The following is a 23,800-nucleotide window of genomic DNA, read 5'->3' as shown; positions in this document are numbered from 1 at the left end:
TCATGGCACAAAAGACAAACACCCCAATCAAAAGAACCCCGCCTTTATTGCTGTTCTCTGGCGCGTGACTGGTAAGCCACGCTCGCGGCCCCGCACCAGTGTGCAGCGCTCAGGCTCATGCTCAGCCACGCTGGGCGCGGAAAGTCCCACTCTGATGTTTACCACGGGTTTGCCCCAGCTCCAGCCTGCTCTGCTGCCCCGCCCCAGAGAGGAGAGGCACGGCGGCTGCATGCGGGGCGGCTGCTGTAGCTGGGGAGGAGCAGGTGCGCCGCGGCCGTAGCGCAGGGCCCAGCTCCGTGCTCCCCCATCAGCCGCTCGTGCCCAGCTACTGAGTCGCTACCGCTTGCAGCTCATCCGCTTCCGCTCCAGCGCCGAGAGCAGACGGGACCGCCATGCGCAGCCAGGGTGCTCGCGCCGCCGCCGGCCTGGCTGTGCGAGTCACGAGACGCTGACGAAGCCCCCGGCCCCGGCCCCGCGAGCGGGCAGTTCTGTCAGTGCTGGCGCGGGGCGGGAGCGGAACACACAGCAGCGCTTCTCCGCCCTCCGCGCGTTTGGCTGCTGCGCTAAGTTTGTCCCCGCTCAGCACCCACCCTAACCATCTCTCTCCGGCAGGCTGGGCCGGCCTCCGCCCACCCTCCGCGCGCGCATGCGTAGCAGCACTGCGGAAGCGGAAGGTGGTGTGGCAGCCGGTGGTAGTGGCCTAGGCAGACGTTGCTGCGGCCGGTTAGGCGAGCGCGAGAGCGGCGGCCTGACTTCCTCCTGCTGGGGCGGGGTTGCCGGGCAGCCTACCGGTCAGTTCTGCCCTGGGCCGGGAGGGGGCGCAGCGGGGAGCCTAGGGGCACTGTGGGGGTGGGGTGTCAGGAAGAGGCACGGGGCTGAGGAAAATGGGGGCTTAGCTGGTGGGGAGTGAGAGTGGCGGGCCTGGCTGGCTGGGGGGGGCGAGGAGTGGGCAAGGAGGGGGAGCTGGCTGGCGGTGGGCAGGGAGGGGAGTGAGTGAGTGTGTGTGTGTGTGTCAGGCTGTAGGGCATAAGGCAATCACTGACTTATGGGGGGCTGGAAGACATTTTCCATTGTGGGAGTTCTTTCTGCTTTCCCAAAGTATCCATAATTGGTTGCTGCCCATTTATTGTACTACGTGGGCCCCTCATCAGAGCTGGGAGAGCTGTTCCTAACTTCCTGCATGGTTTGTTGGGTTGCAGTATTTTCCATTCTGGGACTGCTCTCCTTAGTGATAGAGCATCTGCTGTTGTCTTGTGGTAAGAAGGAAAACTTAAGTTGTTTCCCTGGGGATCAGTGGTTTCTTGGTATTTCTGCTGCTTACTGTGTTACTAGCCTGTGTGTGTGTGTATGCCAGTACTTTGGATTGCGTTAGACTTAGATTTCTAAAAACCTGTCTGCCAGGCTGCTGTACATGAGCTCAGACTACTACGGTGTTTCTGGGGGGGGAAAAAATGAAACAAGTGGCATCCAGTGTGGCTTAATGAGGAACTAAAAGATCCAGAATTAAACACACACACATTTGTACTGGAAATCAAAATTAAACAAGATATATTCTTAGCTATTTATGATTTCTCTAGCGGCACAGATATCCATTGAATTTTACCTTTTAAACAAAAAAGTTGGTTTCTTCATAGATTTGTATTTGCATTACTAAATAGGACATAGGAAAGAAGGACTTGCATTGCATTAAAGAATTGAAGTTGATAAACCTGAAGAGTGAGTTCTAAGGTGATTTGTAAGAGAGGAATGCAGTTTATATAGGTCAGCCCGGTAGAAGGTGGAAAGATACAAGAGAGGTGAGAGGCTTGGGTGGAGTGAGGTGAGCAAGAATTGGTGTGGTAAGAAGTTTGAGATATAAGTGGGAGCAAGCTTGTGTATGACTTGAAGGTAAGGACCCAAAGCTTGAACATGACATGAGTAACCAGTGAATAGGTTTAAATAGGGAATTGATAGGTAAAGAAAACTATCAGCAGTTGAATTCTGAAGGAGAGGTAGGTGAGAATCAGGGAAGCAAGAAAGACAATTTACTGGAGTTGAGATGAGATGACTAGAGCTCAGTTAAGAGTTTAAGGCTTGTCTATAGAAAGCAAATTCAGATAATTAATTCTTCACCGGTGGGATGATAGCAACAGCAGAAGTGCGTAGCCAGAGCACATGTGCTGTTACCATGTAGTCTAACTCCAAAGTTTGCGTTGCAGTTTCCATGGTTGCTACCACTGAGGGAGGATTAATGGTCTGAATTTTTCCTGTATAAATGCAGCTTTTGTAGTAGGGAGGGAATGAAGAGTGCTGATCTTGGAGATACTGTAGAAGACGACAAGATTTGAAAATAATTTGGATGAATAGGGAGGGAGGAGACTCCTGAGGCCAGGGTTGCTAGATTGGGTGATCTGAGGTGAATGTGTCAACACTGATGGAAAGGAAATGGGGGAATTTAGCTGATAAGATAGTTTGGGTTTTAACCTGCTGAGGTTGATTTCAGCCCTGGCTTGCAAGAAACAAGATGATGATGAAGACGACAACAACCACCACCATCAAATTAATTTTAGCTATAGGAATTGAAGAAAATAAGACATTTTATAACCAAGACTTGAAGAATTTACAGGAATCCCATTAAACGGGAATAGAGCTTCTGGAGTAGACATTGTTGCTGCTTAATTCCTCTCACTTCCTTCCAGACTCTATTTTATTAGAGTTCAGGATCCTTTTTCCCCTCTGGGTAGCATCAGTTTCTTCCTCTGCTTCCATCAAGCAACAGCCTAGTAAAACTAACCTGATTCTTGTCAGTTTCACTCTTGCTCACAAAGTTGTGAATAACAGCAATTAAACTGAGCAGAATGAAGTTAAATTTCACTTCTGTACTACTACTGCTCAGAGTTGAGTTGTAACAGAAGCACTGTAGCTGTTTGTAAATTTAGGAACACAACACTGCATCAGTTTATGTTTAGAAGATTATCTTCACAAGCATAAGGGCTAGTAATGTATTTTTTAAAAATGAGTGCCTACTTTCTGGTGCTACTCTAGAAAAATTTCTTACAACTGGCAGGTGATTTTTTTTAAATCCCTGTTCACAGCAATATCGGAGGGAGAAAGAGAAGGTTCATTAATAAACAAGTAGGATGATAATGGTGCACAAGACTGAAATACTGAGGTCCTTTATAAAATGTGCATTCTATAAGAAAAGTACTGTAGATGATTTTGAACCATCAGTGAAGAAAGAACACTAATTTTAAAATAAACAAAAAAACCTCCACAACCTGACAAAGAGCGGAAAAGAGAATACTTGGAAAAACTGAACATTCAAAAACTAAGTGGTCCAGAGGATAAGCATCCTAAAGTTTTGTGAATTAGCTATCAAATGTACAGTTCCACTGACAGTTTATTTTTAAAAGCCGTAGATCAGTTGGGAGGCTCCAGAAGACTGTAGGAAAAGTTAAATGGACTAATTTTTTTTCAAAAACAAGATGATTACCATCAAATTACTAAACATTTAGAGGCTATTGGAATCATGGGAAATAAGTAGCATGACTTTCTAAAACATAAACATTGCCAGACAAACTTGATTGCTTTATTTAAAATAAAATTGCAAATTTGATAATTTCCATCTTATTTAAAAATGTAATTCCAAGTGCCTTGGTTGGGAATACTGTTGTTGATTGATTGAAAACTGCTAGAAAACAGCAAACGAATAAATGGCAGCAAATAGAATAGAGATGGGAATATGTCAAGTGGCTTGTTTAGGTCTGGCCTTGATTAGTGATCTGGAAAAAGAAAAGATGCTAATGAAATTCATGGATAATGCTAAATTGAGGAGTTGTGAATGCTAGCAATGACAGACAAACAATAGAAAAGGACCTAGATGTAGAGGTATTGGAGACATGAATGGAAAATAACAAAAGGAAACCGAAATTGGAAAAAATGCAGATTAATAGATATGGAGGGAAATCTGAAATACACTTGCCCTGAGATGGAAAAACCTAGGAAACAGTAATGCTGAAGAACTAATGATAATGGACAGCAAATTAGACATGAGTATAGAGTGATGTGACAGCAAGGAAGTCTGTTGCAATATTAAGCTGCTTATGCAATGGCATCTTCTCAGGGAATATAGAGGTAGTAATCTTTCTCTGTATAGCTCTGATGCACCCACATCTAAAATTTTGTTTTCAGTACTGGATCGCATTCAAGGAAAAGAAAAAAGAATGAACATCAGTTTATGAAAGATGAAAAGTTTAAATATGTGTAACTTGTCTGAGAGACCTAAAAGGGTAAAAATACTGAAATACCGTGGTAGACACCAAGGAGGGATAGAAATTAAGGAGGAAATCTGTGAATATCAGGAAAAACAGTGAAACGTATTGGGCTCTGGAGTGCTTGAAGCCCTGTCACTTGGGACTTTAAAGTTAGACTCCAAAAAATCCCACTAAAAAATGGCTGTTGGTAACAGTCTTGCTTTAGTAATGAGACGGAAAAAGAGATTATCTAATCCATAGTTTCTCAACTTGTGGTACACGTACCCCTGGGGGTATGCGAGACACAGGCAAGGGGTATGTGGCAAAAAAACCCATTGAAGGGAGGCAGGTGGCAGCTGCCCACTCCCCGCCCAGTCCCAGCTGGGAAGCAGGCAGCAGCCACCGGTTTCTGGGGGAGGCGGGCAGCAGCCGCCGGCTTCCCGCCCCGTCCCACCTCCTAGCTTGGAGGTAGACGGCAGCTGCCCCAATCCTGGGAAGCAGGGTGGCAGCTGTTGGCTTGGGCGGCAGCCGCTGGCTTTTTGGGAAGCTGGACGGTAGCCACCCGCATCCTACCCAGTCCCAACTCTTAGGTGAGAGCCCGGTGGCAGCCTCTGTGCCCTGTGAGCTGGTTCACATCTGGGTGGCTGCCGCCCATGCCCTGGCTCTGAGCTGAGAGACAGCCTCCCGCGCCCTGGCTTGAAGATGGGCAGCAGCTGGCTGCCGCCTGCTTGCATCCCCGGGTCCTAGCCTGTGCGGAAGCCTCTTCCACCCCAGCTTGGATCATGTGGCAGTCGCCCACTTCTTGGGCTGGCAGCCAGGCAGCAGCCACCTGCAACTTGCTCAGGTGGCAGCTCCTCTCCCTGGTTCAAAGCCCGGTGCCCAAAGAGCCAGGTGGAGAGCCCAGCTGCTTGCCCAGTCCTGGAGACGGGCTCTACCCGCGGGCTTACTAGAGCAGTGAAATTGACAACTATGACAGCCCCAGATTTTACCAGTATAAAAATCTTAAGAGGGGCCCACACAGTGTGATTTGCCCCAGGCCCACAGCCCCCTACGGACAGCCATATCTCACAAGTTCTCACCTGTGTGAGAACACCACGTGACCCTGCCATCAGGCCATAGTGATTGGCTGGCGTTGACCTTTGGTCCTATATGGAGGAAGGGGAGGAGGAAGGAGGGGAGAAACAGCAGGGGGTTTTGTGATTTGCCACAGCCACACAGCATTGCTGAACTCTGAACTCTCCTGCTTTACGAGAAATACAGTCGTCCAGTGGTAAAGGGAAAAAAGATTGTATTTCTCAGAGTGGAAAGTTGAGTGTTGGGGTACTTATTAAAATTTTCAGAAGTTAGGGGGTACTTGCTACTTTAAAGGTTGAGAAACACTGATCTAATCCACTTTAGAGTTCTACGGTTCTGATATGTACAAAATAACTGACTTACAAATCTCATTCAAACTTTTATCTCTTATCTCCCCATAAACTAGAATATAACTTCATCTCTTCACTGCTCTATCTCCACAAAAGAGAAATTTGAATAAAAAGATGGCTTTCAGGGCATTGTATAAGACTCGGAAGATCAGGATTTTGCTCAAGTGACATGGGGAGTGAATTCTAGGAGGAAGGAGTGTCTCTTTTAGAGCTCAGGAGTTTTGCAATAGAGGGAGGAAGAAAGTGAGAGGAAGGGACGGAACTCTTGCCCTCCTCCCCACAATAGCTCCTTACTCCCTTCCTCCCCCCAAAAATAAAAATCTGCAATCACCTGGGGTAGAGAAGAATAGATTTTTCTGGCAAGTGGCCTGCGGGATTATTTCACAAGGGTTGTGATTGTGTGGTAAATCATTAATATGATGGGAATTAGGGGTGAGCAAAGGGGCTAGGAGATCACATTGTGACTGACGTATTTGCCATATAATAATTTTTGGCTTTCTGCTGTGAATTCTTTTTGGGGGGAAAGGTTTATAAAAGTGCAATTCCTTCCTCTTTCAGTATTTTAAAAAGGAAAGTGAAGCGCTTCAACAGCAAACTCCTTAGTATATGAGGATTTAATTTTTAATAGTTTAAATATAAATAATCTTTCAAAATTTGGGTGGCGCAGTAGGATGGAATGAGACATAAGTAGGCAAAGAGAACCTTGTGTGCTAACCAACCCATATGCTGTCCTGCCAACACAATTGTCTCTGCTCAGCTAAAATCATTGGTTGGCTGATTATCTTTGGAAATGGCCCTATTTTGACTTGCATTTGAAGTCCTTTTCAGGTTTTATATCCTTTGTCCCTTCACTCTTCTTCATGGTAAAAGTTAAGCAATAGACAATGAGATGTTTACAATGAAAAAGAAACCCAAAGTGTATATCCCAGGGTAGTGCATGAACTCTGTAAATGAAGCTTTGAAACATTTAGAAGCTTGCACCTTATTTCCAAATCTGTGCACCTGAACCAAATGACAGTTATGCTACTGGAAGCACAGGGAACAGTTTCCAGTATTTATTAACTGTCTTATAACCAGCAATGACGCTTTTATGTTACTACTTTGACTTACTGGGGTTTTTTGTTTTGGGGTGTTTTTTTTTTTAGGATCGTTTTCTCCCTACGTGTGGCAAGCTGTCTTCAGGTTATGTACAATGGGGCTACAAATTCATTTTGTGGTTGACCCACAGGGGTGGTGCTGCATGGGCATGATTATCTTCGTCTGGCTTTACAACACACTCTTCGTTCCCCACATTATCCTCTTTCCTCACTATGCAGAGGGACATACTTCAGCTGCATCGATATTGTGTAAGTTGCCTTGAGCCTAATTTCTCTCATTTAGTTAAAAAAAAAAAAAAAAAAAAAAAGGTACTTGTAGGCAATAGTACCTACTCTAACCTTTGTAGTATCAAGTTCCAGAATGCCAGGGAAGAAGGGGAGCAAGGCAACAAAAATTAGTCTTGATGCTGACTCTCAAAAATAATGAGGAACTGAGATTTTTAAAATACAATAAAAACAAAATAGCTTATTTTGGTATTAGTTTAGATTAAAGCCGAGTCTTAGTACAGACAGAACCGCGTTAACTGTAATAGGGCTCTGCCACAATCATTTGACATGGTTCAGTATATCTATTTATCTTCATTTTTCCCCATCACTGCATGTGTGAATTCTGTGGCCTACAAATCTGCATAAGTGTATATCAGTACATTCAAGGAAAAGCTGAGCGGGTATACTATATATCCCATATAGCATCAGCATCTGATGCTGGGACAGAGGGTTGTGGATATATCTGGGTACATTTGCACTGCAGAGTTAAGTTTTCTACACTTGAGTTTTGCCTCTCAAGTTAAGCTAGCTCAGGTGAGAGCAGCTACACTTTGAAATAACATTCAAGCTGCTGTGTACACACTGGCACTGCACTCACTTGTGTGTGGCCACTTAAGACTTTCCCATAGTTCTTTGCAGTGCAGTAAGATGAGCTGCTCTATGAATTATTTCCCAGTGAATTGTGGGAGAAGTTGTCTGTTCCTTCTGGGAACATGATGGAATTGTGGGAAGACATGGGAGGACTTGCAGCACTCAGGTGGCGCTAGCCTGCATCCACACTGCAGAGTGGTCATGTTAGAAGTTAATGAGCTGTGCTAACTCAGGCTGGTTAGATGAGGAGAATGGGACTGGAATGAGGAGCCCGGGAGGGGGAAGAGACAACACTTGGACAATGACAGGTTGGAGGGGATGGGCCAGAAGAGATCAAGCTTGGAGGGGAGAGAGGTATAGGAAGAAGAGTCTGTGCCTATTAAAGCACACTCCCCTCTAGAGACTGAAATGGAACCCAGGATTCCTGAGTTTGTGTTCCTCCTCAGCAAATTATCTGTCTAAACCCACTAGCAAAATGATTCATCCCCCTCTAATGCAGGTCCACAGAAAGAATGACAACCTACTACTGCTATCAGTTACTCCATTAGCTACAGTGACAGAGGTCTGCGTGGTGGAGATAAAAGGTTCCAACTCTGCTGATGAACCATGTTGGTGTCAATATGATGCCACATGATGAAATTTGGGGTTTTTTCAATTAATTTTTAAAAAAACCTGGGAAATCACACACAACTATTTTAAAAGAACATTAAGGTTGCAAAATCAAGAACTCAAAAGTTAGGAAATAGCAGAATTAAAGTTACATCATAATTCATACACATGGGGAACTGAATTAAGGTTGCACAGACAACCTTAAGTACATGATAACATATGATTGTTTCCACAGGACCCCTGTCTCATTCAATGCACACAATGACCTATGCTAGAGATGACTCTGGTTGTGTAAGAAGGCTGTAGTCTGTAGGAGCCAAGCTTAATTTGTTGCAGAAATTGAAGAGTGTATAGTGAATGAAGCAGGGGACTGCAGAAAGAGAAGGGAAGATCTCATGGTTTAAGGCATTTGAATGCTGCCTTGGAGAATTGGGTTGTATCCCTGCTTCTGTGTGATGATAGGTGAATCACTGAAACCAAGTTTTTCACAGTTGGTCACAAAATAAGCGTTCCTTTTTTTTTTTTTTTTTTTTTTTGGTGCCTAACTTGAGGCCCTCGGGTCTGATTTGCAGAAGTGCTGAGCACTCACAACTACAACTGAAGTAAATGGAAGTTGTGCTTTGGACACACAAAGTGATATATAATGCTAAGTACTTTGAACAATCAAGTCCTAGGTGTGTCAGTTTGGACACCCAAAATTAGTGGATATTTTTGACCTTAATCTCTCTGTACCTCAGTTCACCCTCTGTAAAATGGGTATAATATCCCTTCATCTCACAGCAATATTGTGAAAATAAATTGTTTGAGATGCATTTATATGCCATAATGATGAGCACCATTAGAAAAATCATGAGGAAGCTAAAAATTATGTCTTCGGAGCAATGTTTGAATAGTGTGCAGTAAATGAGGCATGCACCCACTTATGGAACAAGGAGAAGACAAAAATATTGAGTGACTGTTCATTGAGTGAGTACCACCCATTTTGTGTGCTGAATGAGGCAGCAGTCCTATGGAAAAAATTGTATGAGATCATGTAATTAAAGACTATCATAATGCATATGCAAAAGGAGCCCAATTAAGTTTGCACAGGCAACCTTGATTATGGTATTTCCTAACATTCGTGAGTTTGACTTTTGAATCTTAATATGTTCTTTCAAGGGTTTTTTTGTGTGTAATATATGTATGCAATATTTATATGCATAAGCAGGATGCTGGTTTACAGGTGTTAAATAAGCTATGTTCATTTCAATCAGATTTACTTTTCAAATATTCCAATTGCAGCTTCTTTTTTCTGCAGTTGTCTTGCTTCATTCACATAAAGAAATCTTTTGGTGTGCCGGAATTGATTAAAATGTGACATATTAAGGCATGCAATCTTTGGCCAAAGATATACTTGATGTAAAATTCTGAATGCTTATGTATTTATTTTTCAGGCTACTACTTAGTCTCATTCTTTTGTATAGTTTCGTTATTGAGAGCCTCTATAGCTGATCCAGGAAAACTACCTGAAAGACCAAAGATACCACTTGCAGGTACTTTATTGCAAGATGTTTCTAAATAATACAATGTTGGTTGTTTTGCATAATCTCCAATATTACTTTTAATAGTTTCTAGATTATAATTTCCAACAACAAGTGTTTAGATTTCTGTTTTAAATTACTTAATAAAAATCACATTTGGCCTCTAGGTGTGATATTGAAGGAATTAGCATGTTTTTGAGATTTGGTTGAAAACATAAGATTGTACTGAAATCTCTCATGTTTAAAAAATACAAAAAATATTTTTCAAGTCACTTTCACTCTCTGATCTGCAAAATTTTCAGTATTGTCACTTGTGAATGTCGAAGAGCTCTGTTTTCAAACTTCTATAATAAAAATTCTGTTGAAGTGCAAGAGCTTCAGCCAGCTTCTCTGGGAGGGAACATTTGCAGTACTCAGATTCCATACTTTCTTCAGCATCAGGAGTCAGGCATATTGCTTGTACTATTCAACCACTAATTCTTGCAACTTGGTGAAAAATGCTTAGAGAGGCTTAAACTCTTCATAATCCTATGAGTTTTCTTGAGTTAAATGGTGGTAAAAACAGTGCATCAAAGGCCTTATCTACATTAGAGAGAAATCATGTTTATTGCAATGAATTGTTTTTGTATTGAATTTTTTCCCATCAGGTGAATGCCACATAATCTAATTCTCCATCATTAGCTCTCTGTTGCACCAACTGAAGCTCAGTGCCGCCAGGAATACATCCCAGAGTTCCTGCCACATTGTATTTTGGGTGACATTCAATAGGCATTGTAGGATTCCTCCAAGGCCCCAGGGGAATTGTGGGAGCAGGGTCAAATTTTCATAATTTTCCCCTGGGAGGGGAGGGAAATATCCCAGAACTTGCCCGGGGCTGGTGCCAGTGCCATTTCCATTTTTTTGTGTCATGGAGTAGACCAGGAGGAAGGCTTTACTCCTTGCTTGGCAACAAAGGTTTATGACAGAATTACTGAGAAATCAGAGGAGGTGTCTGAAGTGGCTGTTAGGAGGCCATGGAGAGTGGTGTTGGACTTCAAAAAAATAAAGAGCTGTAATCACCTGTTGGAAGCTTGCTACCCTTATTTGCAACCAGTCCTTGAAAAGCAAATATGGTTTGGTAATTATAGTGTTGGTGCTGTTGTGATAGAGGTGAGCAAGTCCATTTGCTGTGTTGCAAGGGTATGTGATCGAGATGGCCAGTGTGCTGTTTATCACTAACTGCTTTGAGTACTTAAGGTTCCTGAATATTAAAGATACAGAAAAAGAAGGAAAAACAGATATAGCATTTGAAATGTGAAGCATTAAGTTCACTATAACAACATCTCTTCCGTTTCACTTTAGCTGTGGAGAGTTTTTAGAAGGGAAGAACCCTTTTTTTGGCAATCTCTTAAATGGCATTAAAGATGGTGGTAACTGTCCTTTTGGGGAAAAGAAAAAAAGTGAGTTGAGATGGACTGGAGCTGCTGTCATTGAAGTCTGATCCCATTTCCTAGAAAACAAAACAAGACAAACACACAAGTGGAGAGATAAAAAAAGTAAAGATAGAGCTTCAGTCTCTGGTGTTGACTGTCACTTGCAACTTCAGTGTTGGAGAAACACAGGCATCCTCTGAGATCTAGCAAACTTGTTCCACTATCAGTCTATTTAGGGCATTGCTTTCAGCTGCATCTCTCTGGTCACTGGCCTGCAAAATATAGTCTTGTCTGGCTAAGCCAGATCCTCATTTGGCAGAAGGAAAAATGAGAGATAGGAAAGAGAAGAAATAAAATGGGGAAGGAAAAGAACACATTGGGGGAGGCAGGATGGCAGTCTCACATCCCAGGTGGTATTTGGGATTTAACCGTAGGTGGTGATGTTATCTGGCTTCCTCTTTCTGGCCTGATCAGGTCAGGACATATTTCAGGATTAGGGTCCCAGAAAATGATGGAGGTGGCAGCAGTGATGGTGAAGCTTGCTCTTTCCCTTTCTCTTGTCTTTTAATCAGCTAACATTGCAGTAGTTCTCCATCTGTCTTTTTCCTCCAAGTCTTTTCTTTTAGGAACCTCAAAAGGGAATGATGGGTGTTGTAGCTCATCCCTTCACTATTTTGTCCACCAATTAGGCTTAATTTTCAATGCACCAACTTGGTTCATTGATTTCCGGTCTCACTATTTTGTTTACAAGGCATGATCTTAACACAGTCCTTGAATTACATTAGTAGGCCTTTTAGTTTGGACTAATTCAGTCTTTGTCTCCTTTTTGAACCTTTTCCCATGAACGTTCATTGTTATAGATTATTTTGACTCTTTTTATGATGTTGCTCACAGTAGAGCTAACAATTAAGGTAAATTTGTAAAACCAGTTATCACCAGTGTTTGCCCTGGCTGTCATTTTCAGGGACCCTGCCTTTCTTCTGCTTATGAAACCATACCCTGTGACAACACAAGGAAGCAGAAAGTCACCTAGATCCTGAGAAAATACATGATGTCAGTCAAGTGTGTTTTTTGGCAGACTCAGCAAGAAAGAGGTGGCTTTTGACAATGCGCTGCACTTTGCACGATGTTATGGAAATGTGAAGAGGTATTTAGCAAGAAATGGAGAGTCCAGGCCTGGAGCCTTGCGTGCACCTTTGCAAAACCTGGTGTGAGAAGAGCTACAGATGAGGCTGCTAGGACAGTTTGCCACAAGTGGTCTGCACAGATCGGGGGCAATCTATGGACATATTTTGAAACCAGGGCATATGATTAGATTTTGAATTTAGCAATTTTTATTTGTTTTGTTTGATGGTGATGGACAGATACACACGAGTATTTGTGTATGGTCATGAGCCACTCTTCATGCTGCTTTTATTATGAAATCCTTTCTATAGATATTAATTTTGAGGCAATTTTTATTTGTCTGGGCAATTCTAGTAATATGGCTTAACCTGTTGCAGGCCACCCTAACTTTGGACAGCTTCACCCTTTGCTGGCTCTCAAAAGGGAGAGGAAGGAATTGCTCCAGAGTTAACAGCAAGATGGAGAGAGCTACTGAAGCATTATTTTTCTGTATGGTATTGCCTAATGAGTTCAGGTAGTGGATGGCCAATCTTAGCTACCATTGATTTGCCAGTTAACTTGGTGGAGAGATTAGAATATTTTTTGTATGACATTTCTCTGATATAGTGGCCTCACACTGAGTCAAAAAAAGGGCTAGGATAAATAGACTGCTATGATAGGCTGTCATGTGCCTAATACTGTCTGAAATTAAATGTAACAATATTTATTTTATGTATTATTATCATTATTTATTTGTATTTTGGTAGCACCTTTAGACCCAGCAATTAGTGATGCTGCTGCTACTTTTCATGCTTTTAAACCAAAAATGCATTGTTCTTTAATGTGAATGACTTAAATCAAAGAATACTGTATTATATTGCATGTGTACGCTTTGTAAATGATGCTTGATGGTGTGTAGGCCAGTAGATACGATGTGCTGCAAACATTTTGACTGTATTGCCCTTGGTTTTTGCTATAGCAGTAAAATTCTCCTGGTTTTAGCCATTTAACATTGTGGTCTGTGGGTGTTTTATTTTTGTTTTTCTTTAATTGTTCCTATCCACTTTTCCTTCATTTTGGGTTTGACTGTGTGGCTTTGCAGATGCTTATCCAGGCTGTCCACTCAGGAGTGGCACTGGGGTCTAGTCAAAACCAGGAAGGGCAATTTCAGGTTAGCAAAGTTGGAAGGTGGTGGTAGTATGATTGTTTGGGGGAAGGGATGGAAAGGAAATGATGAAAATGGAGGACTGGTCACTTCTGACCTCGTGTAGCTACACCTAAGATTTCACAAATGTTGATGGTGTTGGCCATGAGAACCCAGGAGCAAATTCCCTGAACTGGCACAAATGGACAGCACCGAGTACAGTTTAAGATGACAAGTTGTTTCTTTTGTTTGGAGGGTCTTTCCTAAGAGTACACTTCTTGCAGAGCTAGTGTATCCTCTGGGATCCTCTCTAATAATTTAACAAATGCTTAATGAGATGCTGCCTTAGGCAGCTGCTGTTCATGCTTCTGGATCTGCTGTTCCTGACTGGTAAGGGCTGCCACTTCTTCCATGGGTTTGGATTCTCCAGGATGTCAGAGGTCTTGTCATTGTCTTGTCTCCAAGAGCTCTGCTGCTGTCCTGTTCCAAGTTTAGCTTGTTGGTGGGATCTTTGCTAAATATCATGTCCAGTTCCTTATAGAAGGGATAAGTCGTCTGTCTGGCACTGGACTTGCAGGTTGATATCTTTGGTTTCCTGGTACGTTTGCTTTAAACCTTTGTCTTTCTGCTGGCATTGAGCTTCAGACTTCTCAATGCCATGCCAGGCTAGCCTTCCAATTGAGCCTGTACCACCAAAACCACCAGCTCCCTCAGTGAGAGGAAGGTATAGATGTTCTTCGCTCAGGCAGCATTTCAGTCATTTCCATCGACTGAGAGGGTGATTCATTCCCCATGCCTTATTTAGTGAGCTCTGTGGATAATGCTGACAACTGGGCAATTAGGGACAATTTTGGTAATGTTTTTACATCTAGTCCCAAAAAGTCATATTTAAGCATTCAGAGCCATGGTATTGTGCAAGCTGATATGGTGAGATACTTTTTTTTGTTTATTTGTTTTTTTTTTGTTTGTTGCTTGGTATAACTTGTATTTGAAAATTAGCGTTGGGTGTTTCTGAGCCTCCTGTTAACAGTAGCTGTCTTATTAAAGAGACACCTTTGTGACACTGGCTTTATGGGAACAGATTGTAAATCAGTTTCCATCTGGCATTATTACTAGTTTAGTGATCTCAGGTATTGGGCTTCTGTACTACCAGTGTGCAAATATAATTTTTCAGCAAAATGGGAAAGATGTGAGCTACCATCAGGAGGCTCAAAAAGTGCCAATTTGAATTTTAAAATTTGTTCCATACATCATTTATATATATATATATATATATATATATATATATATATATATATATATATATATATATATATATAGGGTAAAGCATTTACCCATGTAAACTTTTAGATTGCATTGCAATGAAAACTGGTATAGCTTTCCTTTTATAAGTTTTGATTTTCTCAGATTTAAAAAAAAACCCAAAAGATGATGGCACTTATTACAAATAAATCATAGACAATGATTTTGGACGTATTCCATATGACCTTTACTACACTCCTTTTTAAAAAGGTTTAAGTAAAATACATTTTAAATGATTGACAGCATCATGATGTCAGTATGTTTTCATCCTAGAAACAATGTGATCTTAGCCAAGTTTCCGAGGCCTAAAATTTCAAAAGTGTCCACTGATTTTAGATACCCAACTTGAGGCAAATAAGACCTGTATTTTCAGTGATGCCTGGCAATGGTAGCCCTTGTTAACTGCAGCTGAAGTTGTGGGTGCTCACTACCTCTGAAAGTCAGTCCCTAGATATCTCTCCCAAAGGTAGTGGACACCTTCTCTGTCCTTCAGGTCCCTCATCTATAAAATTCCTACTTGTCGGATGTTTATGTTTGTTTAATGTTTAAAGTGCCTTGAGATCCTGAGGTGGAAGACATTTCAGAAATCTATTTTGTATTTTATTGTTTTACTTGTCAATCTTGGTGCATGAGACTCAGACTTAAACTCTTTTGTACTGAGCTGAGAATGACAATGGGATTTGATACTCTGGCTGAGCTTTAGAGCGGACAGTGCTGGTGATGTGTGCTAGAAAAAAAGTATTTCAGAGTGGAACTGAGAATAGTTCTAGAAAGAGAAAAATTCTTTATTTCCCAGTTCCTCCCTTGTTCCTAGCAGGAGTTTCATGTTGTACTAGTGACTCTCTTAAAAATAGGAAGGAGAGATGGGATTTAGTAGTAAAAATCAGCCGAGATTAGTAGAGGTATACCAACTGTTCTAGAACAGTTAAGAGAAGATGTGAGGAGAGGTTCTTGCATGTTGATTTCTGTAAGAAGAATGTTTTTTTCAGAAGCTCAAACGTTTACTTGTTAAGATCTGAAAATTAATGGCACTTCAGTGAACCTTCGTTTTTATTTAACTTGGTTTCAATTTTCTTTTTAGAACGAGAATTTTGGGAGCTATGTAATAAATGTAATATGATGAGACCAAAGCGTTCCCATCACTGCAGTCGCTGTGGTCACTGCGTTAGGAGAATGGATCATCACTGTCCATGGTAAGATCAGACCCATTGATTCAATAAGTTCTTGCTGCACAGAATCTTTCCTTATTTACTGTTTGTTTAAATTGCAGTTTTTTGATCAGGGTACTTCTAATACTGTACAATTTTATTGAAGCATTCTCCTTCTGACAGTAACACTTCATCATAAAACTTGTCTAGTACAGAAAGGTAGATAAGATTAGCATTGAGATGTGCCTGTGCCTATGCAACCAAACATTGATAGTGAGAACTGTTTGCTATATAACATGTAATCGTTACTGTTTTGTCATGCTGCTGAATACCAACATAGGATGCTCCTGGAACTTTCACCAATTTTGATTAAATAAATGTTTAATGTAAGGAAATGCAGCTTTAAAAAACAAAATTGTTAGAGCTGAGCAACTTCTTTATATAAAAATCAGATAATCACAATTTCATTTTGTGAGATGAGATAATTTGCTTTCTAATGAACTGAAACATAAAATCTTGTTTTGCATTTTCTCGTGTTTATGCTACAAATCAATAGTTAAAGTGCCAGAGGATGACTTGGTTATTTAAAAAAAAACAAAAAACACAGTTTGAGTATTTTATGGTGGTAGTTAATTTGTTAGGTAACTATGGGCTTGCTCCCGTTCTCAGTAGAGTCAATATATGGATTAGGCTATATCTCCACTAGAAAAGCTGCAGTGCTTCATTGTGGACACTCCTTATCCATATGTTGACTGTAGTGATTCTCCTGTCACTATAATTAATCCACCTCCCTTAGAGGCAGTATTCTTCTGTCATCCTGTTGCTGTCTATGCTGCGAGTTAGGTGAGCTTGATTACATTGCTCAAAAGTGTGGATTTTTTCACACTCCTTTCAACAAAGCTGGATCATCCTAACTTTTTAGTATAGACCTGGCCTCAGAAGCTTGCCTACACTAGAAAGTTTCTCTAACTATATCAGTATAGTTAAAGCAGCAACAGCTCCTTCCACACTGTGGATGCAGTTACACCAATAGAAAAGTACTTCTACCTCTGTAACTTCTTCTGGTTTGGGAAATAAAATGACCTATATTGGTTTAAGGACCCTTTTATACCAGCATAACTATATCTACATTAGGCCTTATACCACTATAATTAAAAAGCAAATCACACCACTAACTGATGTAATTATACCAGTAAAACTTTTGTAGAGTAGACGAGACCTAGATTTCTGAAAGTGTAAATTAGGAAAATGGAAGTATCTGAACTGTCAGGATTTTTTGACAGCCTTTGATAAGAAAGTCAGGGGTGATTTTGGTTTTTTTGGTGCCACACCTTCTTCTCCCTCCAACTTTTCCTGCATATCTGAAATGTTTATTTTTTCTGTCTGCAGACTGCTGCTTCCTGATCATAAGGCACTTTAACCATAGTCTCCAGCATTTATCAATATGTATAGTATTTGTATTCCCAGTTTTCCACTTCCTGAACTGAATTTATGTAAATTTATACAGAATAAAAGTTAATTTTGTATCACGTTAGATTGTAATCTGTGTTAGGAAATGGTAGATAAATATGAATAGCTGTAACATTTTTGCAGGCTGTTTCATAATTTTGAGATATTTTTAAAATTGTATGATTACCTTTGGTGTTTAAAGAGAAAAGAGATTTTTCATTTTGAGTCTCTTCAGAAGAAGTGTATACCATTCCACATTATCAGTATATGTAGTATCCTGAAATATGGACATCATCAACTAATATAATTCTTTACTTTTGAGAAACTACAACTGTTTTTTATGTTTTGTTGGGTTTTTTTTTTTAATATTGGTGTAATACTCTTAGATCCTGATCAGGATCAGGGCCCCAGTGTGCTAGGTACTGTACAAAAAGAAAGGTAAACATGTTTCCTGCCCTAAAGAGCTTACCATTACATTTTTATTTTAATAAATAGGAATTCTGGTCTTGCAATCTGTACACCAAATGAAAATGGAGGCATACACAACGACAGCAGTGGTACTTGCCATTGTTTTAATAGAGAAGCCACATCTTTCTGTACAAGGGATGCAGTGGATATTCAGTAGTAGGGTAATTTATAGGCCATATGCAACTATGTAGCCATGCATTTATAAATAAGCTAGGTTGTTTTGTCTTGGGTGGGTACTTAACTATAACATTTTAAAAGCCCTGTATATTTGCTTTGTTTTTCTGCAGGATTAACAATTGTGTTGGTGAAGACAATCATTGGCTGTTTCTGCAGCTATGCTTCTACACCCAGCTTCTTAGTTCCTATACATTGATACTTGATTTCTGCCACTACTATTATTTTCTGCCTCTGAAAAAAGTTAATTGGGTAAGAATCTTATCCTTACATAAAATAGGCTAAATATGTAATATTGCAATTGTAATGCAATTTATTCTGGCATCCAAAGGCCAAAACATTTCTGTATTGTTTTATATACACGTACTGATAAATACTAGAGTAGAAAGAATCAAGGCTGATATTTACAAATGGGCAAGTACTCTCCTGGGAAGTAAAAGACTAACCATTGTATAGAGGAGAACATTTTCTCTTCAATACAAACAAGACTTCAGTTGTGATGGAAGCCTTGTAAACAGGGGCAAAAACAATTAGACTTCTTTAAAAGTGATCTGCAAATGTTAGGGTTTTTTTTCTAAGTAACTTATTGGTTTGTTGAAATGCCTCTCCTACACTTGCTACATGGGGCAGTCCATGCATAAGATAGTTTACTTAATATATCTTTTCCATCCAAAGTACCTGGTTTGAAAATACAACTGATATAGCCAAGTAAGTGAGATGGAACATGGAGCCATTCTAAAGAGAAAAAATTGCCCTTTTCTTTTTGAACAATATTTTGCAATTTTGAAAAAAACTGTAGAACATGCAGTGTGTGGGTTACATTTTTTTTAAGGTGAGGGAATGCAGTTTTGTCCTCTAGATTGGAACCCTGTTAGAACAGGTAGCCAAGGTTATGTAATCAGCAAAGTGCAAGTGAGAATGGAGCCAGTGAGACTGGTCTTGAGGATCTGGAGGGAAGAAAAAGGTATGTTCTGTATCAGTTATATACTAAATACTCCACATACTCATATCATGTGGAATATTCATGATATAACTCTGAGGTTGTAGGATATTTGAAAGTGGCCAGGACATTGGAGTTGGCACCCTTTCTCTTGGGTAGAATGTCATAGGATCTTCCTTCTAAAGAAACATAAAAGCCTCTCCCTAAAATTAGATTTAATTTTGAACCTGTACATAGCAATGACATATACATAGTGACAAATACATACACAAAAATTGGATAATCCAGAAGACTGGTTTAAAGGTGATTCACAAATATATTAAAAATAAGCTAAATCATTAAGTTTATTTGCTGGATGTCCCAAATAGAGAGATGGACAATGGGCGTTTCAGCAATTGGTACTGTATACTTAATTTTTGTTTTTTCCAAGTCCTGAAGTGCTGCAGATTTTTTTTTTTAAAACCATCTTGATGTGACATTCCAGGAAACATACTCCTGGTGACATCACACCCATCTTTGAGGAGTGCTTAAGACTGACCCTTGATTATAGGGTAAGGTAAGTCCTGTTTTTTCCCCCTTTATTGATCAACTTAAAAGTTTATCACTTATTTTGTATCCTAAATGGTATAAAATAAGAACATTAAACTTTCTGAAAGAGGCACAGTGCTGGAAAAGACTGGGACTTACCTTTCTAAGTATCTTGTATGTGTTGATCTATGGTGAGTATTATGTCCTCACAGAAGTAGACACAGAGTCAGACCTGCAAGAAGGGGTATAAGGTGCTAAGTGTAAGTTATTAACTTGTTGAAAGACTCTTCTTATTGCTGTGGACATTCAGTACTTCCTAGTGAAATTTGTTGATTTTTTTTCGGATAACTTTGAAAATATTTTGCCTTATTTATAATATAATTGAATGTTCTCTCAAAATAAATTTCCAGTCTTAAACTAAATTAACCAAACTGGATTTTCAGTAACAAATATGAACACACTTGTTTACGTTCTAATGCTTAAAAATTCTTAAGGACTCAATGCTTATATGGAGCTAGTTAGTTGTCTCCTTTGCCCATATAGCCTTGTTTTCTGGATAGCAGGTGCTTTTCTAAATTGATTAAATGAATAAAACACATTCCTTAAAATGTAGAATGCTTAGAGAATACTTCCAGTTTTACTGGGTCAGTTCATTATCTGTAAAATGGGTTTAATGCTTAGCTATCTGAGACAGGTGTTGTGTTGGACTCAGCTGGAGTAAATTGCTGTAGTTCCATTGAAGTCAAAAGAATTCTGACAACTTACACCAGCTGTGGATCTGCCTCTATGTTTTTAAAGTATTTTGGACTGCTAGGATGAAAACTGTTATGTAAGAAAAAATACTACTAGGAGTAGTCCGCCGGTTTTAAGAAAGTTATTATTGAAGGGTGATTTAACATAAATGCCACTTGTTTTATATTACAAAAGCATGTGCAGTTATCATAGTCAGTAAACCAACTTGCTATATCCATTAAAGACATAATTTCTGCAGGCCTCATACATACAGAATTGCCATTGACTTCAGAGGGAGTGATGTATATACGTGTGAGTTGCAGGATTGGCCCATACAGTGCAGTAAAGTGAATTTATTTTTCTAGGGTAAAATCTTTGAATGGTGCAGATAATTTACTCTTGAAATGTATCTCTGACAATGTATTTTAATGGTTTTGAATATTTCTTTCATATTTATAGGAGCCCCTTATATGCTGTCCACAACATATTTTTAATTTAATTATTTAGTTTCCTTTAAGTAATTGCATTCTACTCAAATATGGGATTTTCAGCTTTGCTTTTTAAAGGAAAAACAGCACCAGACTATTTGTTTTTGGAGGTAAGGCAGGGTAATGGGAAATTACATAAATTTTGACCATGTTCAGGCCTCCCAACATTCACACAATAACTTTTGAGAATTATCTGTCTTAAAATGAACAGATATCTCTTTTTTATTGTAGTTTTCTAAGAATTATATTATCAAATGTGTGTGTAATTCAATATATTAAATGTATTCATAAATTCTGGTCGGTTTTTTCTGCACACAAAAATGGAAAGGTGTTTATCCTTAATATTTATGCATCCATATACAGTCTATGACAGATTAGGAGGCATACATATATAGACAAACTATACAATAATTATGAAGCTAGTTTAATGTGATTTCCTAAATAACACATCCAGATTCCATGTTTAGGGGGCTTAAATCATCACAGAACCTTGAAAAAGCATGTTTTTACTTACCTGTTTGCCAAATAAAGTGCCCAGTTGTAGAATCGGGATATTTATCAGGCACATAGTTTTGAGAATTGAGTCCCTGGTATCCTATATTGTGTCACACAGGTACAAAGAAGTAAACAAGTTAACATTTTGTGTACATTTGTTTAGTAGAGACCTCAGGTGTAGCCTGATACTGATTGTTTGTTTCAGATTTGCTTTCACAAGGCTAGTATTGAGCTGGTAGTCTTCGGCTCTTTTTAGGTTTTTCATCGGTAAGATTGGTGGCTGAGATTTAAGAAAGGAAAAATAAATATTATTTGTTTGGGAGTCCAGCTAATATTTCAGCTTGGAAAATGATGACAGAGTCCCATTTGGATGATTTCTGATAGTATTTCTGGGGATTTGAGGTCACATAACTGTGTGCCAAATAATCATTTGTCCATCCCTGTGGGCACCAAAAGAACAGGAACAGCAAGGACGAGGTCACAATTAGTTAGGAATTTAAGCAAACTGTCTGCAAAATTATTTTAATCTTCCCACACAAATTAACCTTGGAATGCTACACATTCCAGGAACCTGAGTGCATTCTACTTTTCTCACAAGTGCCATTTGTTGTGGAAATTCTGGTTTTATCAAGAGGTTTCCATTTCCTTAATGTGGGAAGGCATGCGTTTGCCATGAAATCCAAAAACTATATGTTTTAAAAAATTGACCATCTGGAATTAGACTTTTCTCCTTGCTCATTAAAAATACTTGTGAAATTTTTGGCTGCATGCCTTCACTTTTGTTTTATTTTTATTCTTTGGTATACATGGTACAAAAACCATAAGATCAGGATGGAAATAAATTTGTTTTAATAGTATGGAAGAACCAATTTACCACAGTACTATGTAATATTTTGTTAGTATAATATGAAAATATGTTCAGTTTGTACCTCAGTACTTTTCCCGTATATCTTATACCAGCTTCATTATATTTTTAAATTTTGTGTCCAATGCATGACTTTCATTTTTATTTTTATGACTATAATAACCAAATAAAAAAAAAAGATTTCACTTCAGTTTATTAACCTGGGCAATAGTTGGAAAGTAGTTCAGGAAGCCACCTACTTGAATAGAAATAAAGTCCCTTTAAGTACATAGTCAGTCTGTTACGTAGCATGTTTGGCTCTTTGTAGTCTGAATAATTGAGTATAGTCTGAATAATGGAGTGCAGTTATTGCTTCTGTTTGTCCAGTAGGAGGAGTACTATTACTGCTGAAATTGAAGAGTAACTGGATGTGGGAGAGCAACGAAAACAGTGTTGACTTGTATGAAAGGCACTTACAGGAATTTAGGAAACATCATGTAATTCAAATGAGACAGTGATCAAATTCCTCAGCCAGCTCTGATGAATTACAAAAGATACAAGGCTCTGATCTTCCTAATTTTGTATCTTCTTTAAATCATCCAATTTAATAAATCCATGATCTCTGGGAAAGATTTCAACCTCAAATGTAGCAGGAAGAGAGGAATGAAAACCATCCTTCTCAGTAAATGTTTTCCAGGTTGATTTCTACTGGAGAAAAAGGTTTTTGTCTTAAAAGCCTCTCCTGCTGTTACTTCTCCTCATTTCTCCTCTACTCCACCTCTTGCAGTGTTTAGTGGTCCTAGAGTAGAGTATTGCATTGGCGTAGTAGGATCTGTCTGACATTTCAGGATTCCAAAGTATAGCCTCCAAAGAGGAAAAAATGTAAGACATTCTTTTCATAAAATATTTTTTAGAAGTCAAAGACAAGATTGGTGCGCCACATTTCTGAGATGGCGTGTAGTTTTGTGGTTAAAAAGCAGTAGTGGGGTTTAAGACCTGGATTCTATTCCCAGGTCTGCTGCTGATTTCTCTTGTGATCTTAAGTAACTGGGCTTCTCTAGATGGACAGCTAGCATGTGGCAAGCTGCAGTGTAAATTTACAGCACGCTAGCATGCCACGCACTAACAGGTCATGTGGATCCTGCTACCGTGCACTAACTGTTCCCTAGTGCACTTAGATCTTCTCCACTTTGAAATGAGTGTAAGGTCAGTATGCAGTAGGAAACTTTTAGCGCATGGTAGCAGAGTCTACATGGCTTGTTAGTGTGTGGCACATTAGTGAGCTGTAGATTTACACCCAAGCTAGCTGTGCACTAACTCCTTCTAGACAAATCCTCAGTGTGACCCAGTGGCTAGAACAGCGGACTGGGACGCTGGAGACTTGTGTTCTATTCCTGACTGCCACTGGCCTGATGGGTGACCTGGGCAAGTCACTTCACTTCTTTGTGCCTCAGTTTCCCCATCTTTAAAATGGGGATAATGATACTGACATTTTTTTAAAGTGCCTTGAGAGCCACTGATGGGAAAAGCACTGTATAAGAGTATGGTACTTATTATCTCTAACTTACCTAGGCATCACTTTTCCCTATTCATAAAAAGGACATGAAATTACTTCACAGGGGAGCCAAAGAGAAAAAGGTTGTGAGGCAGTTCATTAATGTTTGTAAGAGCAAAGTATAAAACATATATTTAAACAGAAGCCACTAAGTTTAAATTGTGGTTTAAGCTTACAAACAGATGGGATGTCACTGAACTGTTTCAATAAAAAATCCCTTTAATAGGATAAATAACTTACCAACTTCTGTTAATTAATTATTCCAAGACTATGCCAC

The 23,800-nt window shown here is 39.7% G+C and overlaps 1 protein-coding gene across 2 annotated transcripts in view; it reads left to right on the top strand.

The window, feature by feature from the left end:
* Positions 1-450: 450 nt before the first annotated feature.
* Positions 451-23,800, top strand: part of ZDHHC21 (zinc finger DHHC-type palmitoyltransferase 21) — a 61,413-nt gene continuing 38,063 nt past the window's right edge. For both annotated transcript variants that reach the window (XM_067553109.1, XM_067553108.1), the window contains exons 1-5: positions 451-791; positions 6,802-7,002; positions 9,654-9,752; positions 15,784-15,895; positions 18,055-18,193. In XM_067553109.1, the coding sequence (XP_067409210.1) occupies positions 647-791; positions 6,802-7,002; positions 9,654-9,752; positions 15,784-15,895; positions 18,055-18,193 (696 nt within the window). In that variant the 5' untranslated portion in view covers positions 451-646. The remainder of the gene's footprint in view (positions 792-6,801; positions 7,003-9,653; positions 9,753-15,783; positions 15,896-18,054; positions 18,194-23,800) is intronic.

This window comes from Emydura macquarii, unplaced genomic scaffold (genome assembly GCF_026122565.2).
Source record: "Emydura macquarii macquarii isolate MOO-44397 ecotype Brisbane River unplaced genomic scaffold, CSIRO-AGI_Emac_v2 contig_1451, whole genome shotgun sequence".
Taxonomy (NCBI): domain Eukaryota; kingdom Metazoa; phylum Chordata; order Testudines; family Chelidae; genus Emydura; species Emydura macquarii.
This window is presented reverse-complemented; position numbering and strand designations above follow the sequence as displayed.